Source organism: Chinchilla lanigera, unplaced genomic scaffold, assembly GCF_000276665.1.
Source record: "Chinchilla lanigera isolate Chin_1 unplaced genomic scaffold, ChiLan1.0 scaffold00086, whole genome shotgun sequence".
NCBI classification, from domain to species: Eukaryota; Metazoa; Chordata; class Mammalia; order Rodentia; family Chinchillidae; genus Chinchilla; species Chinchilla lanigera.
In genome coordinates this window covers 1,954,476-1,972,072 of record NW_004955487.1, presented here as the reverse complement: position 1 = coordinate 1,972,072, position 17,597 = coordinate 1,954,476, and the positions used below count along the sequence as shown (strand labels likewise).

The following is a 17,597-nucleotide window of genomic DNA, read 5'->3' as shown; positions in this document are numbered from 1 at the left end:
ATATATATATATTTGTACTAGGAATCAAACTCATGACCTTGTGCTTGCCTGGCAGGCACTTGCACCACTGAGCTATATCTCCAGCCCACATCACTGCAAGTCTGAGGACAGTCTGGGTTACATAGGGAGACCCTGTCTCAACTGTACCCTACCCCTCACAAAAGATTGCTCTTCTTGTCCACAAAAATGGTAAGAGTTTAGGGCTGGGGTATAGCTCAGTGGTAGAGCACTTGCTTAGCAAACATGGAGACTCTGGGTTCAATCCCCAGCACTGCAAAACAAGCAACTCCCCCGAAAAGAAAAAATTAAAGCAAATCTAAACTGTCAATAATTTTCTGTGGGTTTTCTGCTAAAGGTAGAACATTCTAAATGAAATAATGTGGTTTCTTCTTTCCTTACTGTTCCATTTTAGTGGTTGCTGCCTGGTAAATCCACAGTGAAAGTATCTATGTTGTTTAGCTACACTCTTTATGTCACTAGATATTGAGGGGTTTTCCTGAGGTCTGTCTGACACTGGTTTTACTTGTGAAAGGAGGCCACACTTTATAGGAACTCTGTATCTGGGGTGTCTTCTGTTTGTTTTTACCTTTAAGGAGTGTCTCAGGCTCATGATGCTCTGAAAGTGACGGGGGTACCTATTGCTGTTGCAGGTGGATTCTCTGGGTCAAGTCTGCAGGCTGATGGGCCTGTCAGTTTCTGAGGGAGAGGCAGTACTGTCCTCAGTAATTTAGTGCTCGTTTTGTCTGTTGCATAGATCTGTATGTTTTGGCTCAAATATTTGATATACCAGGATGCGTTCATGGTTAGGCCTTTTTTTTTGTCTTCTTAGACGATTGACTCAGTCCTTTATTATTCTTTGTCTCTCTGGTGCTTGCTGAGTTTTCTTGCTCTAAACTCGGTGTTTGTTTGTTTTCCACTGCTGGGGACTGAACCTAGGGCCTTCTCATCGAGCTATGTCCCAACCCTTTTGAATTTTTAGATTTTGGGGCAGGGTCTCCCTAAATTGCTAAATTTGCAGTCCTCCTGCCTCAGCCTCCCAGAGTGCTGGGTTTTGTTGTTTTTTTTTTTGTTTTTGTTTTTGTTTTTTTTTGACTTTTAAAAATGAAGGTAAGTTTATTTTATTTTATTTATTTATTTATTTTTTAATAAGTGCTGGGTGTATAGGTGTGTGCCACTATGGCAGGATAAGTCCATTTTCAGAAAGCAACTGGGGACAGGGTGAGACACTGTCTATAGATGGATAGATAGATAGGGAGAGAGAGAGACAGAGAGAGAGACAGACAGAGAGAGAGAGAGAGAGAGAGAGAGAGAGAGAAGGCCAGGATGTGGCTCAAAGACCATGGGTTCAGTCTTCAGTACTTTCCTTCCATGCCTTATGACACTCACAGCTTGTGCCTGTGACCTGGATTTCATCTTTCTGATAACTGATAACTTTTCTGATGACTGATGACTTCCTGCTTTTGTTTGTTTGGTTGGTGTTACTGAGGATTGGACCCAGGGCTTTGACATGGAGCTACCCATTGCCCCTCCTCCTTTTCACAGATTGTTTTGAGAAGTGCCTCACTGAGTTGACCAGGCTGGACTCATACTCGTGATCCTCAGGCTTCAGCCTGCCAGAGTGTTGGTATTACAGGCACACACCACCACACCCACAGACGTTTTGTCCTGTTAAGTAAGAGCTAATTATCCGGGTACTTCTTTGCAAGGACTCCTTCATCTTCCACCGTCTGTGCCACACGACAATTCCCAGCACCCAAATATATCTGAGAAAGAATCGGTGACTTTGATGAAATGTTTCTAAGAAATGTTACTTATATTTTAGTTTTCTTAAAATGAACTGTGAGTGAATTTAGGTGCTTTCCACTGAGCTATGTCCAAAGCCCTTTTTATTATTATTATTTTTTAATTTTTGAGATAGGATCTCATTAAATTACCCAGGCTGAGCTAGAACTTGCAATCCTCCTGTCTCAGCCTACCAGAGTGTTGGGATTATAGGTGTGCACCATTATGTCTGGCTAAAATAGTTAATCTTAGGGTGTATGAATTTTACCTTCAAAAAATGCACACAATATGCTAAAAATTCAAATATCTCCTTTTTCTCCTTCTCCTCTTCCTCCTCCTCCTCTTCCTCTTCTCCTTTTTTGAGACAGGATCTCACTGAATAGTTCAGGCTGGTCCTGAATGCACTATGTAGCCCAGACTGTCCTTGAACACACAACAATCCTGCTCCCTCAGCCTCTCGAGTGCTGGGATTCCTGGCATGTTCCACTGCACCCACCTGTCAAATATCTTAACATAAACCAGTGCAAACGTCCCTCCTGTCCAGGCCTTCGGTCTCCTGAACCTAAGGCATCTGCGGCTGTTCCTTTTCTGTATAAGGTATCTGGGGATATTTTCTTTCCTTTATCAGCAAACATAAATCTACCTTGGTTTTTTTCCAAGTTAAATAGTCAAAGAAATCGCTGTCTATGTTCTTTCAAGTAGGTGTACTTTATCTCACTTTCTAAGTAAACTATTATTTTCTGGGGTGATGCCTCTACTGCAGTGAACTTCTGATTTTGTCCCTGGTTTGGTTCTTGTTGGGTAAATCACCTGGTGCTTTGTGAGCAGCTAAGAATCTAGGACTCAGCTCCATCTATGTGCATGATTTCTTCAGGTGAGGGATGATGGCAGAATTAGCTAAACCCTTTCAAGCCTAATTACCTGATAACCAGTGAGCCAACGACTTTGCTCCGTGGAATTCGACAAGTATCTCCATCGCCAAAGAGTGTGCTTAACTTTCCCCCGAGGAGGCAAATGCGGAATAACTCTACATGCAAATCCACTCACCAGGGATGACTGCAGGCCCTGTGTTTCCCAGCATACAAGACTGTCAGTATCCACTGTGTGTAAACAGAGAGGCGCTTTATTGCTGCGGGACAAGACCCCCATTCATGTCCACGTCAAACCCATCACACTTGCAGAAGCCTCCATTTGCAGCCGCCGCGTGAGCCGAGCTGCACAGAGCCATTCTGTTCGTTAAAATATTAATTTGCAAACTCAGCAGCCACTGAAAAACAGCCCTCGCTTCCTTCAGAGATGGGAAGACCTGGGGAGGAGCAGAGGGATTGCTTTGGTTTTCTCCTCTGTGCAGGCGAGCAAGCACTAAGCCCCGTCTTTTGAGTAGGGGTTGTGGGAGGAAACAACTACCAGGCAGGTGTGACAGAAGCCAGAGTGTCAGCTTACTGTGCATAAGTGCGAGTCAGTGGGGAGGAGCCGGGAGGGTCTGCACGATCGCCCATGTCTGTGGGATGCAAAGGAAGAGGCCTTTTGTGGGATTTCAATTCAGAGTTTGATGTGTTATACTCGGGCTGTGCGATCCATGGTGAGACAAAAGGAAAACAATGATTTTCTCTCACTGTAGAAACTCAAGGGCAGTGCGTGCTCTTACCAAATTCCTTAGCTACTGAAACTTTAAATGCAGGGCTGGGGGTGGAGCACAAAGAGGAATAAAAGAAAGAGTGAAAATCTCTTGTAGTCCAAGGTAATTAGTAGCTCACTCTTCTCCCCTGAAAAGTACCACAGCCAACCTTTGCATTCTTCTGGAGAAATTCTGCATGTTCAATTATGTTCACAAATGCAGTCGTAGAAATAGTTTCATGTAGTGCCTTTTCTTTTTGCATGTAGTCACAGGCGTCTTTTTACACTGCCACATGTGGGGCCAGCTTCTTCTTTGCCACGTAATTGAATCACATGGTTCTCTCTGTGGCCGTTTGATTAAGGAGCTCTTCAGTTTTGCTCTAGCAAAGCTACCGACCTGACCCATCAGGCCTTATCATCCCTGTGCTCCTCCCTGAGCCTCCTACAAACCCCCAGGCCTCCTCCACAGGTGCTGGAGAGCTCAGTGCCTGCGCCCTCTTCCTTCCCGTCCCTCCTCCAGCCTTCTCTGCCCGTGTGCACCAGGACCTTCTAAGCTGCGGCCCTCAGTTTTTCCTGGATCTCCTCCACCCAGTCATCCACCTTCATCTACCTTGCTTCTCCTCCCTGTAGTAGACACAGGGGTTTGAACACCCGGACCCCAGAATTCTACTCTCTGAGCCCCATTCCTTGTTCTTAAAACTGACCTTTTATTCTAGATCTTTAAAAACACTCCCACCCTTCAGAGACCCTGGGTCCTGTTTCCTGTCCTGTCTGTCCCCCAGTACTCCTTTTGCTGTACTGTTGTAATTTTTCTCCTTCATCATTATCAGGAGCAGACCCAGTTTTCACTAAATCCAGGCCCCCGCTTCCTGGAAAGCTATGCTTGTAGCTAAACAGGATTGGAGGGGACCCCCTGCCTGACTCCTGGACACTGTGTTGGTGGCCCAAGGTCCAGAGGTGCTGCTGTGTCCCCTGGGGTACCAGAGAGGGTGCTTTTGGGGTTGTCTCCTGTTCTGCTGGCTGCCACACATGCCCTTTGGTGTATCTGGGTGTCCTGGCGTTGGAAAGACCAAGGCTGTCCTTTACCTGTGATGCCCACGCTCAGGTGAGCTCCAGACATAGCAGTGTAGAGAATGATAGGCTCACACTCTCTGTTGCCGGGGCAACCTAGGAGCCCTGTGCACCTTGTCCCCGTCTGTATGCATGGCTCCAAGGACCCAAATCACATAGTTGTTCAAGATGAACCCCAGAAGTGTCTTCCCCTCCCTACCTTCTTGCTCCACTACCATCAGCTGCCCTTAAAGTGACCTTTAGAATGCATAGGGGATTATATCAAATCAATTAACTATCTACTAGTTTTGGGAATTGCTATTGTAACAAGCCATATTGTATTGCTATTGTAATAGCAAGCCTTTCAGTCTGTGGACGTGGGATGTTTTTCTGTTGATATGGGTCATCTTTAATTTCTTTAATGGTATTTTTGAAGAGTTTTCAGTGTGCACGTCTTGCATAGCCTTTGTTAAATCTGTTCCCAAGGATTTTATTGTTCTTGGTGGTGTTTTAGAGTATGTTTCATGTAAAAGCATATGATTTTTATCCACTCCACCAATTTCTTCCTTTTGCCGGCAATGTTTATAGAAAAGTAATTACTGGGAATGTGGAATTTATGTCTGTCCTTTGATTATTTCTCCCAGTAATCCTCTGGGTCTTTTTAGTATCCTCCTGTCTATTCCTGCCTTTGCCTTTCTTTGGCTGTTATTAAATCACCAGTTTCTATTGTATCTTCTTAATTCAGTTTTTGTGGATTCTGTTATATTTTCTGGAGGTATTTTTTGCGGTCTTCTTGAGGGTTAGGCCTTGCTGTGGACTGAACCTCTTCTCGTAGGATTCCCACTGAGGCCAAGCTGAGTGGTCCCAAATACAAGGGGACACAGAAGAGCCAGGAACAATTTGTATTCTGAGGATGATCTGTTGGTGATTTATCTGTGAATGTCCCGGTGGATTTGTTCTTTTATTTAGTAAGCCTCAGTCCCCTCTCCTTGGAAATGCTATGCTCTACAAATATTTAGTGAGGTAAGATTTCTAGTAGTTGTGTCACGGCAGACAGGAGGGTAACAGTGGGCGTGGTTCTGGCACTGTCATCTTGCCGCTCTCCCCCAGCCTCTCTGTCCTCTGACTGCTTGTTGCCTTCTCTGGCTTCCCAGGTACGTTGCATCCCACCGAGTCTGATGTGCCCAGGACCCCAAATTCCTGGTCCAGAGGGGCCGCTGGTACTGGCAACCTTCTCCCAAGCTCCATGCTCGCACCCTTTGTGAAGGAAGAACCTCTGAGTGCGCAGAAGCTGAGCAGGACCCTGGCCTTGGCTGCAGGACGCTTCCCCTCCCCCTCCAGACCGCTCACAGGTAATGCAGAATTTGGAAAACAAGGCCTGGGACGCTTCCGTTGTCTCTTCTCAGTGGAGTGATGGTAATCCGGCCTATGAGGATTTTTCTGTTCCTCCTCAGCTGCAGCATTTAAGGCAGTTTCTTAGTAAGTCTCTCAGAGTTTCAAGGGCTGTCCTCAATACTTTATATGAAGCGATTGGGGAATTAGTGCTTTTTTTTCTCTTTTGTAAAAATATATCCATTTGGGAGCCTACAAAGGTGTCCCTTTACAGGTCTACAAATGTTACCTGTTCACTGTTCTGAGTCTACAAATGTACCCCTTGGAAGTTTGTAAATGTATCTGTTTCTGTGAGTCTACAAATGTATCCATTTTGTAGGTCTACAAATGTGTGTTTGCTTTTGTGGGTCTACAAAGGTATCCATTTGAGCCTACAAATGTATCTGTTTGTATATCAAGGAATGTATCTGTTTGTGTCTGCATATATCTATCTGTATGTATACGTATGGATATGTTTGCGGCACACCCTGGGGAATTGGTGATATACACACCCCATCTTGTTTCCTTTTATTTCCCCTTCACCTCCCCTCCCTCTGTCTCCTTCTATCCGCAGATCCCCTTCCCGTCTCCACGCAGTCCACCTCTCTTTTCCTATCATGTATCTTTTATTTTGCTTTTAGTTATTTATACTTTGGGTTTCTCATAGAAGAGGAACCATAAAATATTATGTTTATGTGTCTGATTTATTTCACTTAATGTGGTCTCAAGGTGCAGCCATTTTCCTCCAAATGACTCAAACATATCCTTGATGACCGTGTAGTACTCCACTGTATGTATATTTCACATTTTCTTTATCATAGAGTTAGTGCTTTATAGGGATTTCCACAAGTCCTCACTTACTGTAAGGATGGCATTGCTGGTCATGTATTGGAGACAGGAGTCAGGCTGACGAGGTCACAGTGTCAAGGAGCCACCAGTGTTTTTGGTACAGATTGAGCTGTAGTGCGTGTGCGGTTCCAAGTCAGGACATCCATGAGCACAGCTGCAGGAGGGCCTGGTGTTGGGGAGACTGTTTCAGCTGGGGCTGTGCATGGAGGATGGGGGGGACAGGCACCAGAGACAGACAATGTAGACCTAGTGGTCTGCAGAAACGGTTATGTTATACAGCAAGCCTCAGCTATTGTGGGGAAGAGAAAAAGAAGACCAAGAATCACAGGAGACTCCAGTTGCAGCTTTAATTGGGGCAGCCTGTTGCTCAATGGGCTTTAGACTTGAGATCTTCCTGCCTCAGCCTCCCAGAGTGCTGTACTGAAATGACAGGTCTATGACATTATGCTAGGGTTATATGGAGTTTGAGCAAAGGAGGAAAGAAAGCTGCATTCCCCCTTCAGAGCCCCTTCTTGCCTCTGGGTTGGAAATAGACTGCAGGGATGGAGGACAAGGGTAAAGTTCAGGAGACCTTTCCTTTGGAGGACCAGACAGAGCCAGTATCAGCATGCTTTGTGGGAACAGTGCAACAGAGAAAAATGGCCACTTTCTGAATATGTTTTGAAGATAGAGCCTGTTAGGTACCTGGATAGCCAGGCATGCTTGTACGTACCTATAATCCTAGTACTCTGGGAGACTGAGGCAGGAGGATTGCAAATTCAAGCCTAACCTGAGCACCATGGTGATTTAGTGAGATCCAGTTTCAAAACAAAAAATAAAAAAGCTTGGGATGTAGCTCAGTGAAAAGAGCTGGGGCTCAGTCTCTGAGACCAAAAAGAAGCAAGCAAATGAAAAGCAAAACTGAAAACAAAATGTGCCTGGCCAGAGTGGTTGAGGGTGTGAGGGGTGGCCGAAGCCAGTCACGATGCCCAGTCCTTCGGTGAGAGTAGTCAGATCAGTCACTCTGGGAAGGCTGTGGCCTGAGAAGGTTTGGGTATAAAAAGGATGAGGAGTCCCCATGTGCACACGCTGGGGTGAAGGTTGGAGACACCAGGCGGAGATAGGGGGAGGACAGTTATGTCCAAAGTGAGGGAGCTGGCGGGGGGGTTTGAAGGAATAAAACCAGATGAGCTCCCCAGGGAGAGGGGAGCGTGAGGATCAGTACCAGGGGGATGGGCGGTGTCCTGGTTTGGGGTTATTGCAAAGGGAACAATATATAACATAGGACACACATTTTATAAGATTACTTATAATAGTCACCCAAAGAATCATATGCAAGAGAGTGCAGGAAATCTGTCCACCCACTAGAGACCAAAGAATCCAGCAGAGGGTCTGGATCCCACAAAAATATCCTGCGTGAGTCCAGCTGAAGACCTAGAGCCCATAACAATGCCTCCCACGAGTCCAACTGGAGCCCAGAGCCCATGACAACGTCTCAGGAAGGCCTGTTTCACGGATCTGCGCTGGAAGACTCAAAGGTCAGTGGCAGAAGCTAGAAAGTCTGTGCCAGCAGGATGAAGGATCTGTGCCAGCAGGCTGAGGGATCTGCACTGGAGCCGGGAAATGACACTAAAAATGAGAACCAGAGCTCCCCTGAAAAGTACCACCGCCGTCCTCAGCAACAGTGAGGTCCCGAGCTCCTCCAGTGGTTGAAGACAGCTGAGTTCCCATCAGGAAAGCCAAGGCAGCAAGCTTCTCCAGGAGACTGGCAGTGCAACATCTTCCCCTCCGAACCAGGAAGCGATGCTCAGAGTGAGGATCAGAGCTCCCCCCAAGTAAACCAAAGCTATTCTCAGTGCCAATGAGGTCCCGAGCTCCTTGGACCATGGGAACAGCCAAGTTCATCAGGAAAGCCAGCATGACAAGCTCTTCCAAAGGAACCAACAGCTCCTTACAGATTCTACCAGCTCCCAACAGCCTTTTTTGGTTCCTAACAACCTAACTTCTCCAGTTCTGCCTGTGATGCTGCCGGCAACAATCCTCAGGTGGGCCTCCCACACTGAGCACCGTGCTTACTCAGTTCAGCTGGGTATTACAAGTTAACGACCAGTTGTCAACCCACCACAGGCGGGGAGGCTGGTCAGCCAAGGAGACTAAGAGCTCGCCGTAGGGCAGATGGGAAGCATTCGGGGGAGGTGGGGGCAACTGTTTTGCAAAGCTTTGCTGCCAAAGGAGCACAGTGCAGGGTGGGACCCGGTGGGCAGGAGGATGGTCCTGTTTAGCTGGAGACTTTCGCACCCTGTCCGGGCGTGCATGGTCCTCCAAAAGTCACTCTCCAGCAGTGACCCCTGGCAGCCACGCGGAGGACAGCAGCTGCCAGAGTCACTGCTGGGGTGTGAGAGGGATGGGCTGGACCAGAGAGCCATGGGCTGCAGAGGCGCCTGGGGAGTCGCTGGGCAAGAGGCACACCCGGGATGTGCAGGTGGGACCCCCGTGGCCCTTTAAGGGCTCCTTTCTCCTCTGTGGGGAAGCAGCCTGCCCTGTGCAGGAGGGACGCTCCTTGCAGTAACGCGCGTGGCTGTGGATGGAAGCCCTGGTGCAGGTGATAGCTGGCCCCAGAAGGTGGATGCACACAGGAGGTCCAGGGCTGAGCAGAGAGGGGCAAAGTGGGCAGGAGATCCGTGCTTCCTTCCCCCGTCATACAGCTGCAGCGCCTTTTCATTTTGGAACACCAACTTCATGCACCCATATTACCGACGGACCCCTGCTGTGACCCTGGGCATCTATGGCTGACCAGGCCCGGAGACTTTTCATTGCCACCAAGTCACATGGCCGGGAAGGTGACAAAGTGAAAGTTGTCATTTGAAACTGCTTCCCCCTCTGCCACTGCTTGGACAGTCGGTGCATGGTGACCTTTGATTTTCTTTTGACCTTAACCTTACAGGATGATCATATCCCTGTCTTCCAGCGAGCCTGTCGGTCAGCTCCCAGGGCAAAGATCAGAGCCGTGGAAAGCACAGTCCAGGGGCACATGGAGTCCAGATTCCTTCGTGAGTCTGCCCACGGGGTCTCCCTGCCCCAGCCCAGAACCTTCTGTTTGGGAATCTGTCCCAGGCAGAGTCCAAGAGCTATGAAACGGCTTCGCAGTCACAAAAGATTCATGTAGAAGAGGCCCAAATACCAGCGAATGACATTCCAGAACAAACAAAGATATTTTTAAATGTTTAGGATTGAAGCACAACAGCTTTTTTGGCTGTAAACACCCCCAATTCATGCTTCTGTGATTGAAATAGCTGAATCAAAAAGAAGTTTTTGATTTGGTTTCTTCTCCCCATCATTGGTTAAAAAAGGAACGTTGGCTCGGCCGTCCGCGTGATTCTGCCTTGGGAACAGCTGGGTCTCGGAGAACAGCAGCTGTTTGTTCCCTGGATGTGACAGAGCTGCTCTGGGCTGCTTGTCCTGTAGGGCAAAGGTCATTTGAAAACATCAGCCAGAAATGAGAACATCAGTGCGGCCAGCATTCCTGGGTTCAGAATGAAGCTGACGTTGGATGTTCTGCTCTGAGATCCTCGGCTGCGAGGATTACAGTCGCTCAGTTCGTTTTTTGTTGTGATCATTTTGGGGTGCTTTGGAAGGCTTTGGGCCATTTGCATGAACACACTGCTCAGACCGGCTGTGTGAGGGTTCTGGGGCTCACAAGAACCCCGCTGAAGCATGGAGACCCCTGGGGAACGCGCAGAGGTGTCGATCCTTTAGAAGTTACACAGTGGTCCTACAGGGTCAAGTCGCACCATCCGCCATGTCCAGGGTCACCTGCAGGCAGGGCTGTGTGAGGAGGTGCAGGCAGTCTTCTGCTTTCGGAAATTTGTTTGCCTTTGAGCAATGTTAGCAGGCCCAAGACGTGGGCTCTGGTTCTCCAAACTTGAGCCCAACCCAGAGTCAAAGGGCAGCAGTGAGAAATAGCTGCCGAGCGTTGGAGGATGAATTCCTCTCACATCCAAGACCTTGAGCTTGCTGAGGGGAGAGGAGAGGCCCAGAGACAGACGCCTCATGAAGTGCCCAGACTCTAAGCGCTTGGCAGCCTCAGGAATTAGAATCGAGCTCATAGGCTCACGGGCAGCAAAGGAGACACAGGGCCCAGGGGGATTCTGAGTGGATTGAGTGACTAGGTTTGCTGAACACTACTAGTAGTATGGGCAGCTGGAAGAAATAAAGACATAAAAGGACAAATTATGCATTTCTCCCTGATTTTTAAAATTACAATTTTGTTCTTTTTTTTGGAAACAGGGTCTTACTATGTAGTCCAGGCTGGCCTTGAACTCTCCCCATGTAGCACAGGCTAACCTTGAACTTACAATGATCCTCCTGCCTCAGCCTCCTGAATCTGGGATTACAGACCTGTACCACCAGGCCCAGGCAGTTTGGTTCATGTTTTTCTCCAAAAGCTAACAAGACAGTGTCCCAGGGATTCACACACATTCACCAAAGAGATGTCAGGCAGCCCTTCCACTTCCTAGATAACTTCTAATTTTAGCTACATTTAACAACAATTTAGTAAATATTAATGAGGAAACCATTAGTGCTTTGCCCTTGTAATTTGTTTTCAAGTGCATAACAAAATTCAGTTACCTCAATGTTATTTTTATCCTGACTTTAGTGTGTGATTTGTGTTCTATAACATGAATACTGCATTATTTTAAAAAACACTTCTCTCTATATAAAATAAAATATATGCACATACATAAAAACTTTTATTTGAATTTTAAAATAAGATACAACCCTCTACTGGTAGAAGGTAGGTCTGGTTGGTCTATTTGGTTTGACTGTGAAAATCTCTTTGGTGCTTCTTTTATTGGAATTACCTAAATCTGCAAATAAAATTGACAAATATGTAGTTGGAGCATTTTTATAGTAAAATCACATGTTAGGATATTTCTTTCCAAGCTCTTCCTGAGTATGTTGACTTAAACAAGGTACTTCTAAGGGGACAAGTAATGAGTATAATTAAGTTATTTATAAACTCTTCCTGCAGCCTTTTTGGTGTGTTTCCCAGAAATTAAGCCTTAAATGAATAATGTCTTGGTATTAAATTCCTGTGTATCTGTGGTGATTTCCAAAGGTTTTATTTTGTAGGAAAATTTGCAGATTAGATTGTCAGCTGATCACTGAAATTAGTTTCTATTTTGTTATTCTGGGACTTAGGGCTTATACGTGGAAAAAGTTCACGGTTGAGCTTTCTTTTACCACACATCATCCGTCTTATCTATGTACTGATGTGAAAAGGTAGTTACGTTGTTATATCTCAGAAAAGATAAAGTGATTGTGAATCGGACCTCATTGTGAACGTCAGTAATACTTATCTATTGGGCATCAAAACTTCACAAAAAAACCCAAATCATTTTTAATTTTTGAGTTAATTCTTTAAAAGTTTAAAAACATTTTTATTAGTACATGTTTGCAGTACATAATTACACTCACTGTGGAAAATTGTTGCACATACTAAGACATCTCAATTATTGTTTTCCCTCTTACCTTCCACTCTTTTTTTTTTTTTTTTGGTACCAGGAATGGAACTCATGCCTCGGGCTTGCCAGGCAAGTGCTTATGCCACTGAGCTGCATCCCCGGCCCCCTCCACTCTCTTTAAATTTTGTTTTTTGCCTGCACTGGATTCATGTACTTATTTTATAAGCTCTTTTCCTTAGTTTAGTTTGTGCCATTCTTTATTTTTCAATAGAAGTTTACCCTTTAGATCTAAGAAGCATACATCAATTTTATTATATTTATGTTGTTTTGATTAATTGTATAATATAATAATTATAGTAATTTTTTATGTTTACAGCCATATGGTAACAATTTTTAAAAAATTAATAAATATTCTTTGTAATTTCAAAAACAAATTTAAAACTTTCCAGTAATAAAATATAGACAAAGAATCAGGTGATACTATGTAGACTGAAAAATTCTTGGTAGCATGAGAATGGCAATACAGTTTCACAGGGATAAAGATATGTTATAAAATTTCTGTCAGAGAGGTTTATGAGTACTAAATATAAGTGATATGCCAGAAATTAACTTTGTTTTCAACTGTGGTTGATTTATTTTTAAAAGTATGTTTTCAGGATGCCAGGAGTTATATTTTTTCAATTATGTATTTGAAATTCACATGCTAGACTTAAGGTTAGGGTCAGTTGGGGAATGTACAAAGGGACAGTGTGTGTTTCTAGACTTATTTTAAGCTGTACCCAAGCCAGAAACAGAAAAGAAAGGAAGAAAGAAGGAAAGGGAAGGAAGGAAGGAAGGAAGGAAGGAAGGAAGGAAGGAAGGAAGGAAGGAAGGAAGAAAGAAGAAAGAAAAGAAAGAAAGAAGGAAAGAAAGAAGGAAAGAAAAAAAGAAAGAAAGAAAGAAAGAAAGAAAGAAAGAAAGAAAGAAAGAAAGAAAGAGAAAGAAAAGAAAACCCAGGAAAGTTTCTGGCTTCAGGCCAAATGGAGGTCCCCATGAGGTAATGCAGAGGTGCAAATTGAGGGCCAGAAGCCCTCCCTGCCACAGGAAATCTTGGGGAACATTTATATAAAATCTGGACTTCATTGTAAAATAAGACTGTCAGGAATCCTTAGTGAGGGTCAGATACATTGCAGGATAGAGATGTTCGTAAGGGGTAAGTGGCACTGAAATATTAGTAACTTGAATATTATGGGCCAAGACTTACTTGGTTTTTCTGTCACCTTAACAATACTCTGAGACTGGCTAAGTTACAAAACCTGTCCTTTCCTTAGCTTGTGGTTTTTGAAGCTGGGAAGCCTAAGGGCAGGTACCAAATGCACTTCCTTCATTGTGACACAACAGAGGGCATCACTTGGTGACACAAAAGGACCTTGCAAAATGGGCATCTCACTTCCTCTTCCTGCTAAGCCATGCTGGGGACCCAACTGTCCTAGCCTCGTCTTCTCCTAACACCTCCCCCAGGTCCTCTCCAGAGCCAGCAGTGTATCAGCTTGGTCAGCAGGTTTATGGCACATGGGCTTTTAGAAGACACCTTCAAATTGTAGCAGGCTAAGAACTAAAAGCAAATGAAAAGATGTCTTGAGGCCCCACTGGGAGGCCTGAGGGAGGTTGCTGTGTGCCTGTCTGGTGCAGCCGTGCCACACCTGGAAGCCATAAAGGGTACAGGCCGGTGTCAGACAGCACCGTTACAGCGGCAAGGAGGGCTAGCGCTTAGATGGCCATATACATTCTGGTCTCTGCAGAGCGGATATTATGATGATGGAGGGCTGTAGGAATTTGGCTGTAGGAGTAGGGGATGTCTTCCATCATAGCATTACAAGAAGGTTCATTTTATTCTCAGGCTCTTAGAGAATAGTCTTGGTCACTGTCTGAAAGCCTAGAACCACAGGAAACAACTCCTAGGTTCCTACTCAAGGGTACCACTTGTACCTCCCTTGGAGTTCATAAATGAACCTCCATATGTTGTTTTATCAGCTTTTATCAGCAAAGTTGTGTGAGGGGCAGAGCTTCCCACCCTCCAGCTGAGCAAGCTGAGGCCAAAGGAGGCTTGCTCAAGATGGTTGGAGTGGGCCCCGGACACCCAGCCTCCAGGCCTCATATGACCTTGTGCCTGATGAATGAGTCCCAAGACAAGGCCAGCAGACAGGCTTAGGAAATCTTGGAAACTGTGTTGATTCAGAGTGTAAATGATTGAAGTTTGCAAGACCCTGAAGAATCCAGATGGGTATAGGTATTGGGAGTGGGGTGGTGGTGTTTCTGGATGTTGTGTTTGGAGAAGCCCCTTTATGTGGTGGCAGCTGGTGCTTTGTGTGCCTCAAGAGAGGTCATGAGCTCCAGCAGTGACTTTGCCCCTCTGTGGGAGGGGACACATGTGTCAAAGAACAAGTGGATGGCTATATGGAGTTTGGGAACAACGCATGAAGTCCAGTAGTGGATGAGTTTGGTGGGGGCAGGAAAGAGGTAACAGGGGCCCTGGGTTCCATCCTTGGAGATGCTGGCCAAGCAAAATGACCATGCAGTGTCGCAGAAATCTCTCTTGGGTTCTTTTTGCCTAACACAAGTTGAACACAGTGGTTCAGGCTTAAGTCAGTCCCTAGGACTCCATCACCAATATGCCTAAAAAGAAAGTAAAGTGGGATTAGAAGTTTTGAAAATTCAGCAAGAAGAGCCTGTTGTGATAAACTTGCTATAGTCCATGAGAACCAAATGTAAAGATTAATGGTAAGCGGCAAGTGTTGTCCACCAGTTGTTCCAGAAAGCAGGGAGGGAGGATCCTACTTTAGAGCACTTGAAATGGAGATGACAGGTTTTCACAGTACAGCCTTCTGTATCTATTGGTTCTATGTTTGTGGATTCAACTCATAGCATATCAAAAATGTTTGAAAAAATTCTATCTATAGTGAACATTCCAGTGTTTTCTTGTCATTGTTTCTTAAAGGAAACAGTCTGACAATGATTTACAGGGTGTTTGTGTTACATTGGTTATTATAAGAATCTGGAGATGATGAAAAGTGTGTGGGAGGAGGTGTCTAGGTTTGATAGGAAGGACTTGAGCATCTGCAGTTTCTTGTATCTGCCAAGATCCTTGGTATGTCTCATGGACTCCAAGGAAATCAGGAAACTGCCAGTAGGATAGAGAGTAAATTCCAAGTCCAATGTCTGGGGAAAGTCCTTCTGGGTGCAGAAGTTGGAGGATGACCTCTGTGTCAGGAGCACCATGGGGACAGATCTGGCCTTCTCTGCACAGAAGTGAGTCCTGGCCAGGGTGATGGAGCGGGAGAGGTGTGGATATTTTCCAAGGCTTCTTTCCTAAAGCCTTGAACTTGGCAGGAACCTCCAAGCTATGCTTTCTTTAAACTTTGCTGAAAGGCAGTAGTGGGTTTTTGGAATCCAGTCATGAGCTTTGTTTTTCATTGTAATCTTTGTGTTTGAGGGACAACCATTTACCATTTACCATACTCAGCTGGTTCCAAGGCAGCATGGCACATGGCAGAGGGGCAGCTCTGCCAGTTCCTGGCAGTGGAAGACACCAAAAGCAAAGAGAGAGAGACAGACCTCTTTCTGTCCTTCATATTGTATCCAGTCTACCAAAATTAGGGTGATGCCAATCCATCCAGTGAACTGATCCAGCAATCACCCAGCCTTAATCCCCACCCCCTAAATCCCAGCATTGCCCTACAAATCAATCACATGCTCTAGATTCAGCCACCTCCAAATAACTCTGTGACCACTTATGGCTCTGGAGGGACATCTAGACACAAACCATAACACTTGGATGTAGGATATTTTGTCTGAGCAATGAGAGAAAAGTAACTAAGACACAGCTGAATATGTTAGGAGGTGGGGCCTGGTTGGAGGTGGTCACCCGAGTGTGACCCGGAAGGGTACATTCTTGTCCCTGGCTCCTCCCTTCTCTCTCTGCTTCCCGCTAGCAAGGGTTGAACAGTTTTCTCCATGCCCTTCTGCCAGATATTTCTGCCTTGAAGCCAGCTAACCGTGGAGGGAACCCTCTAAAACCGTGAGCCAAAATAAACCTTTCCTCCTATAAAATGTGTGGGCGTCAGGTATAGTGTCCCAGCAATGACAGTGTGCATAAGACTTTACTATTCTAAGCGGTGGTTTTAAAGATTTGATGTTATCTGTACCTAGGAAACTCGTATACATTGTTGCATTGGTGTGCGTCTCCTCTAACATTTTACAGCCATGAAGTCCAACATTACCCTAACCTACCTACCAATCTTCCCTTGATATTTTAGGCTATCTCTATTATTAGACTGTATTATTTCAGTCATTAGTAATGATATCATAATATAAGTGACCTTGTCATTCTGTGTTCTCTGTTTATGATCTAATCACCTTGTCCTATGTATCTATATTGATTCAGTTCAGTTACGTATCAGATTTGATACAAATGTTATTGAGCAATTCATACATTATCTTGTCAGGGGATCTTAGGCTATTTTCAGCTGCTGTTGCAAAGCAGCTGCTGTAATATTCTGGTACATGTCGTTGGTCCATAAATGCACTTACTGTCTTGATTAAAAACCTAAGAAGAGCTGCTGAGCAAAAGAAAGGTGAAATTAATGATCACATTTTACAAGAAAACACCACAGAAATCTCCAAACTGTGGTGCTATGAGTAAAGATAGTCATCACCAGTGAAAACGTTTCCTTTAAGAGTTATGCTTTTGTTATCCCCATATGTGACATTACTAGATTTCTTAATTCTTATCAAGTTAACACTAAGCTGAATTTAAAATACCCATAATGTCCTGCTTCTTTTCATGAGTTTAATGACAATTTGCTTTGACTGTTATGAAACGTTAACAGTATTTGTGCCTTTGGCCTAGTTTTCCATTGGATTGTATTTTTCTCATCGATTTGAAAACACTCTTTGTATATTCTAAGGGCTGTTGTTCATTTCCTGTGTTCAAAATATGACCTCCTGGTTCCTGTCATATATAGTCATATTGTGTAAAGTGTCTTTTTAAGGACTTTTTGGTAGCTAGGGCCTTATATTCAAGATAGTGTTCTATATTTTGTGACTATAAATTGCTGACTTTTCTTTTAATAGTTTAAAATGATTTAGAATTAATTTTTTCATGTGATGTGGGAATCTGATAGCATTTTTATTGCTAATGAAAGATAATGTCCTTTATGGAACAATTTTTTTTCCTCCATTGATCTGAAGCACCACTATTTTTGGTCAAATATCCATATATTCTTGTGATTGTCTATTTCATCCCTTGGTTAACTTTCCCTTCTCCACATCAGTGCAATTTATTCTCAGTTCCTACCACTCTTGAAAAAGCCTTATATTTGTTTCTCTCAAAGAAGGTGCTGGAGGCTGAGGCAGGAGGATCATTGTGAGTTTGAGACCTGCTTGGGCTACAAAGTGAGCTCAAGGCCAGCCTGAACTGTATAGTGAGACCCTGTCTCAAAAACA

General features: G+C 44.8%; 1 protein-coding gene across 6 annotated transcripts in view; it reads left to right on the top strand.

Moving 5' to 3' along the window:
• Nucleotides 1–17,597, top strand: part of Rnf144a (ring finger protein 144A) — a 101,381-nt gene that overhangs the window by 13,487 nt on the left and 70,297 nt on the right. For 3 of the 6 annotated variants that reach the window (XM_013504375.1, XM_005404353.2, XM_005404351.2), the window contains exon 2: nt 5,604–5,801. In XM_013504375.1, coding sequence (XP_013359829.1) covers nt 5,604–5,801 — 198 coding nt within the window. Of the gene's footprint in view, nt 1–5,603; nt 5,802–14,468; nt 14,613–17,597 lie in introns of those variants that run through there. The other 3 variants (XM_005404360.2, XM_013504376.1, XM_005404357.2) reach the window with 2 other exon arrangements.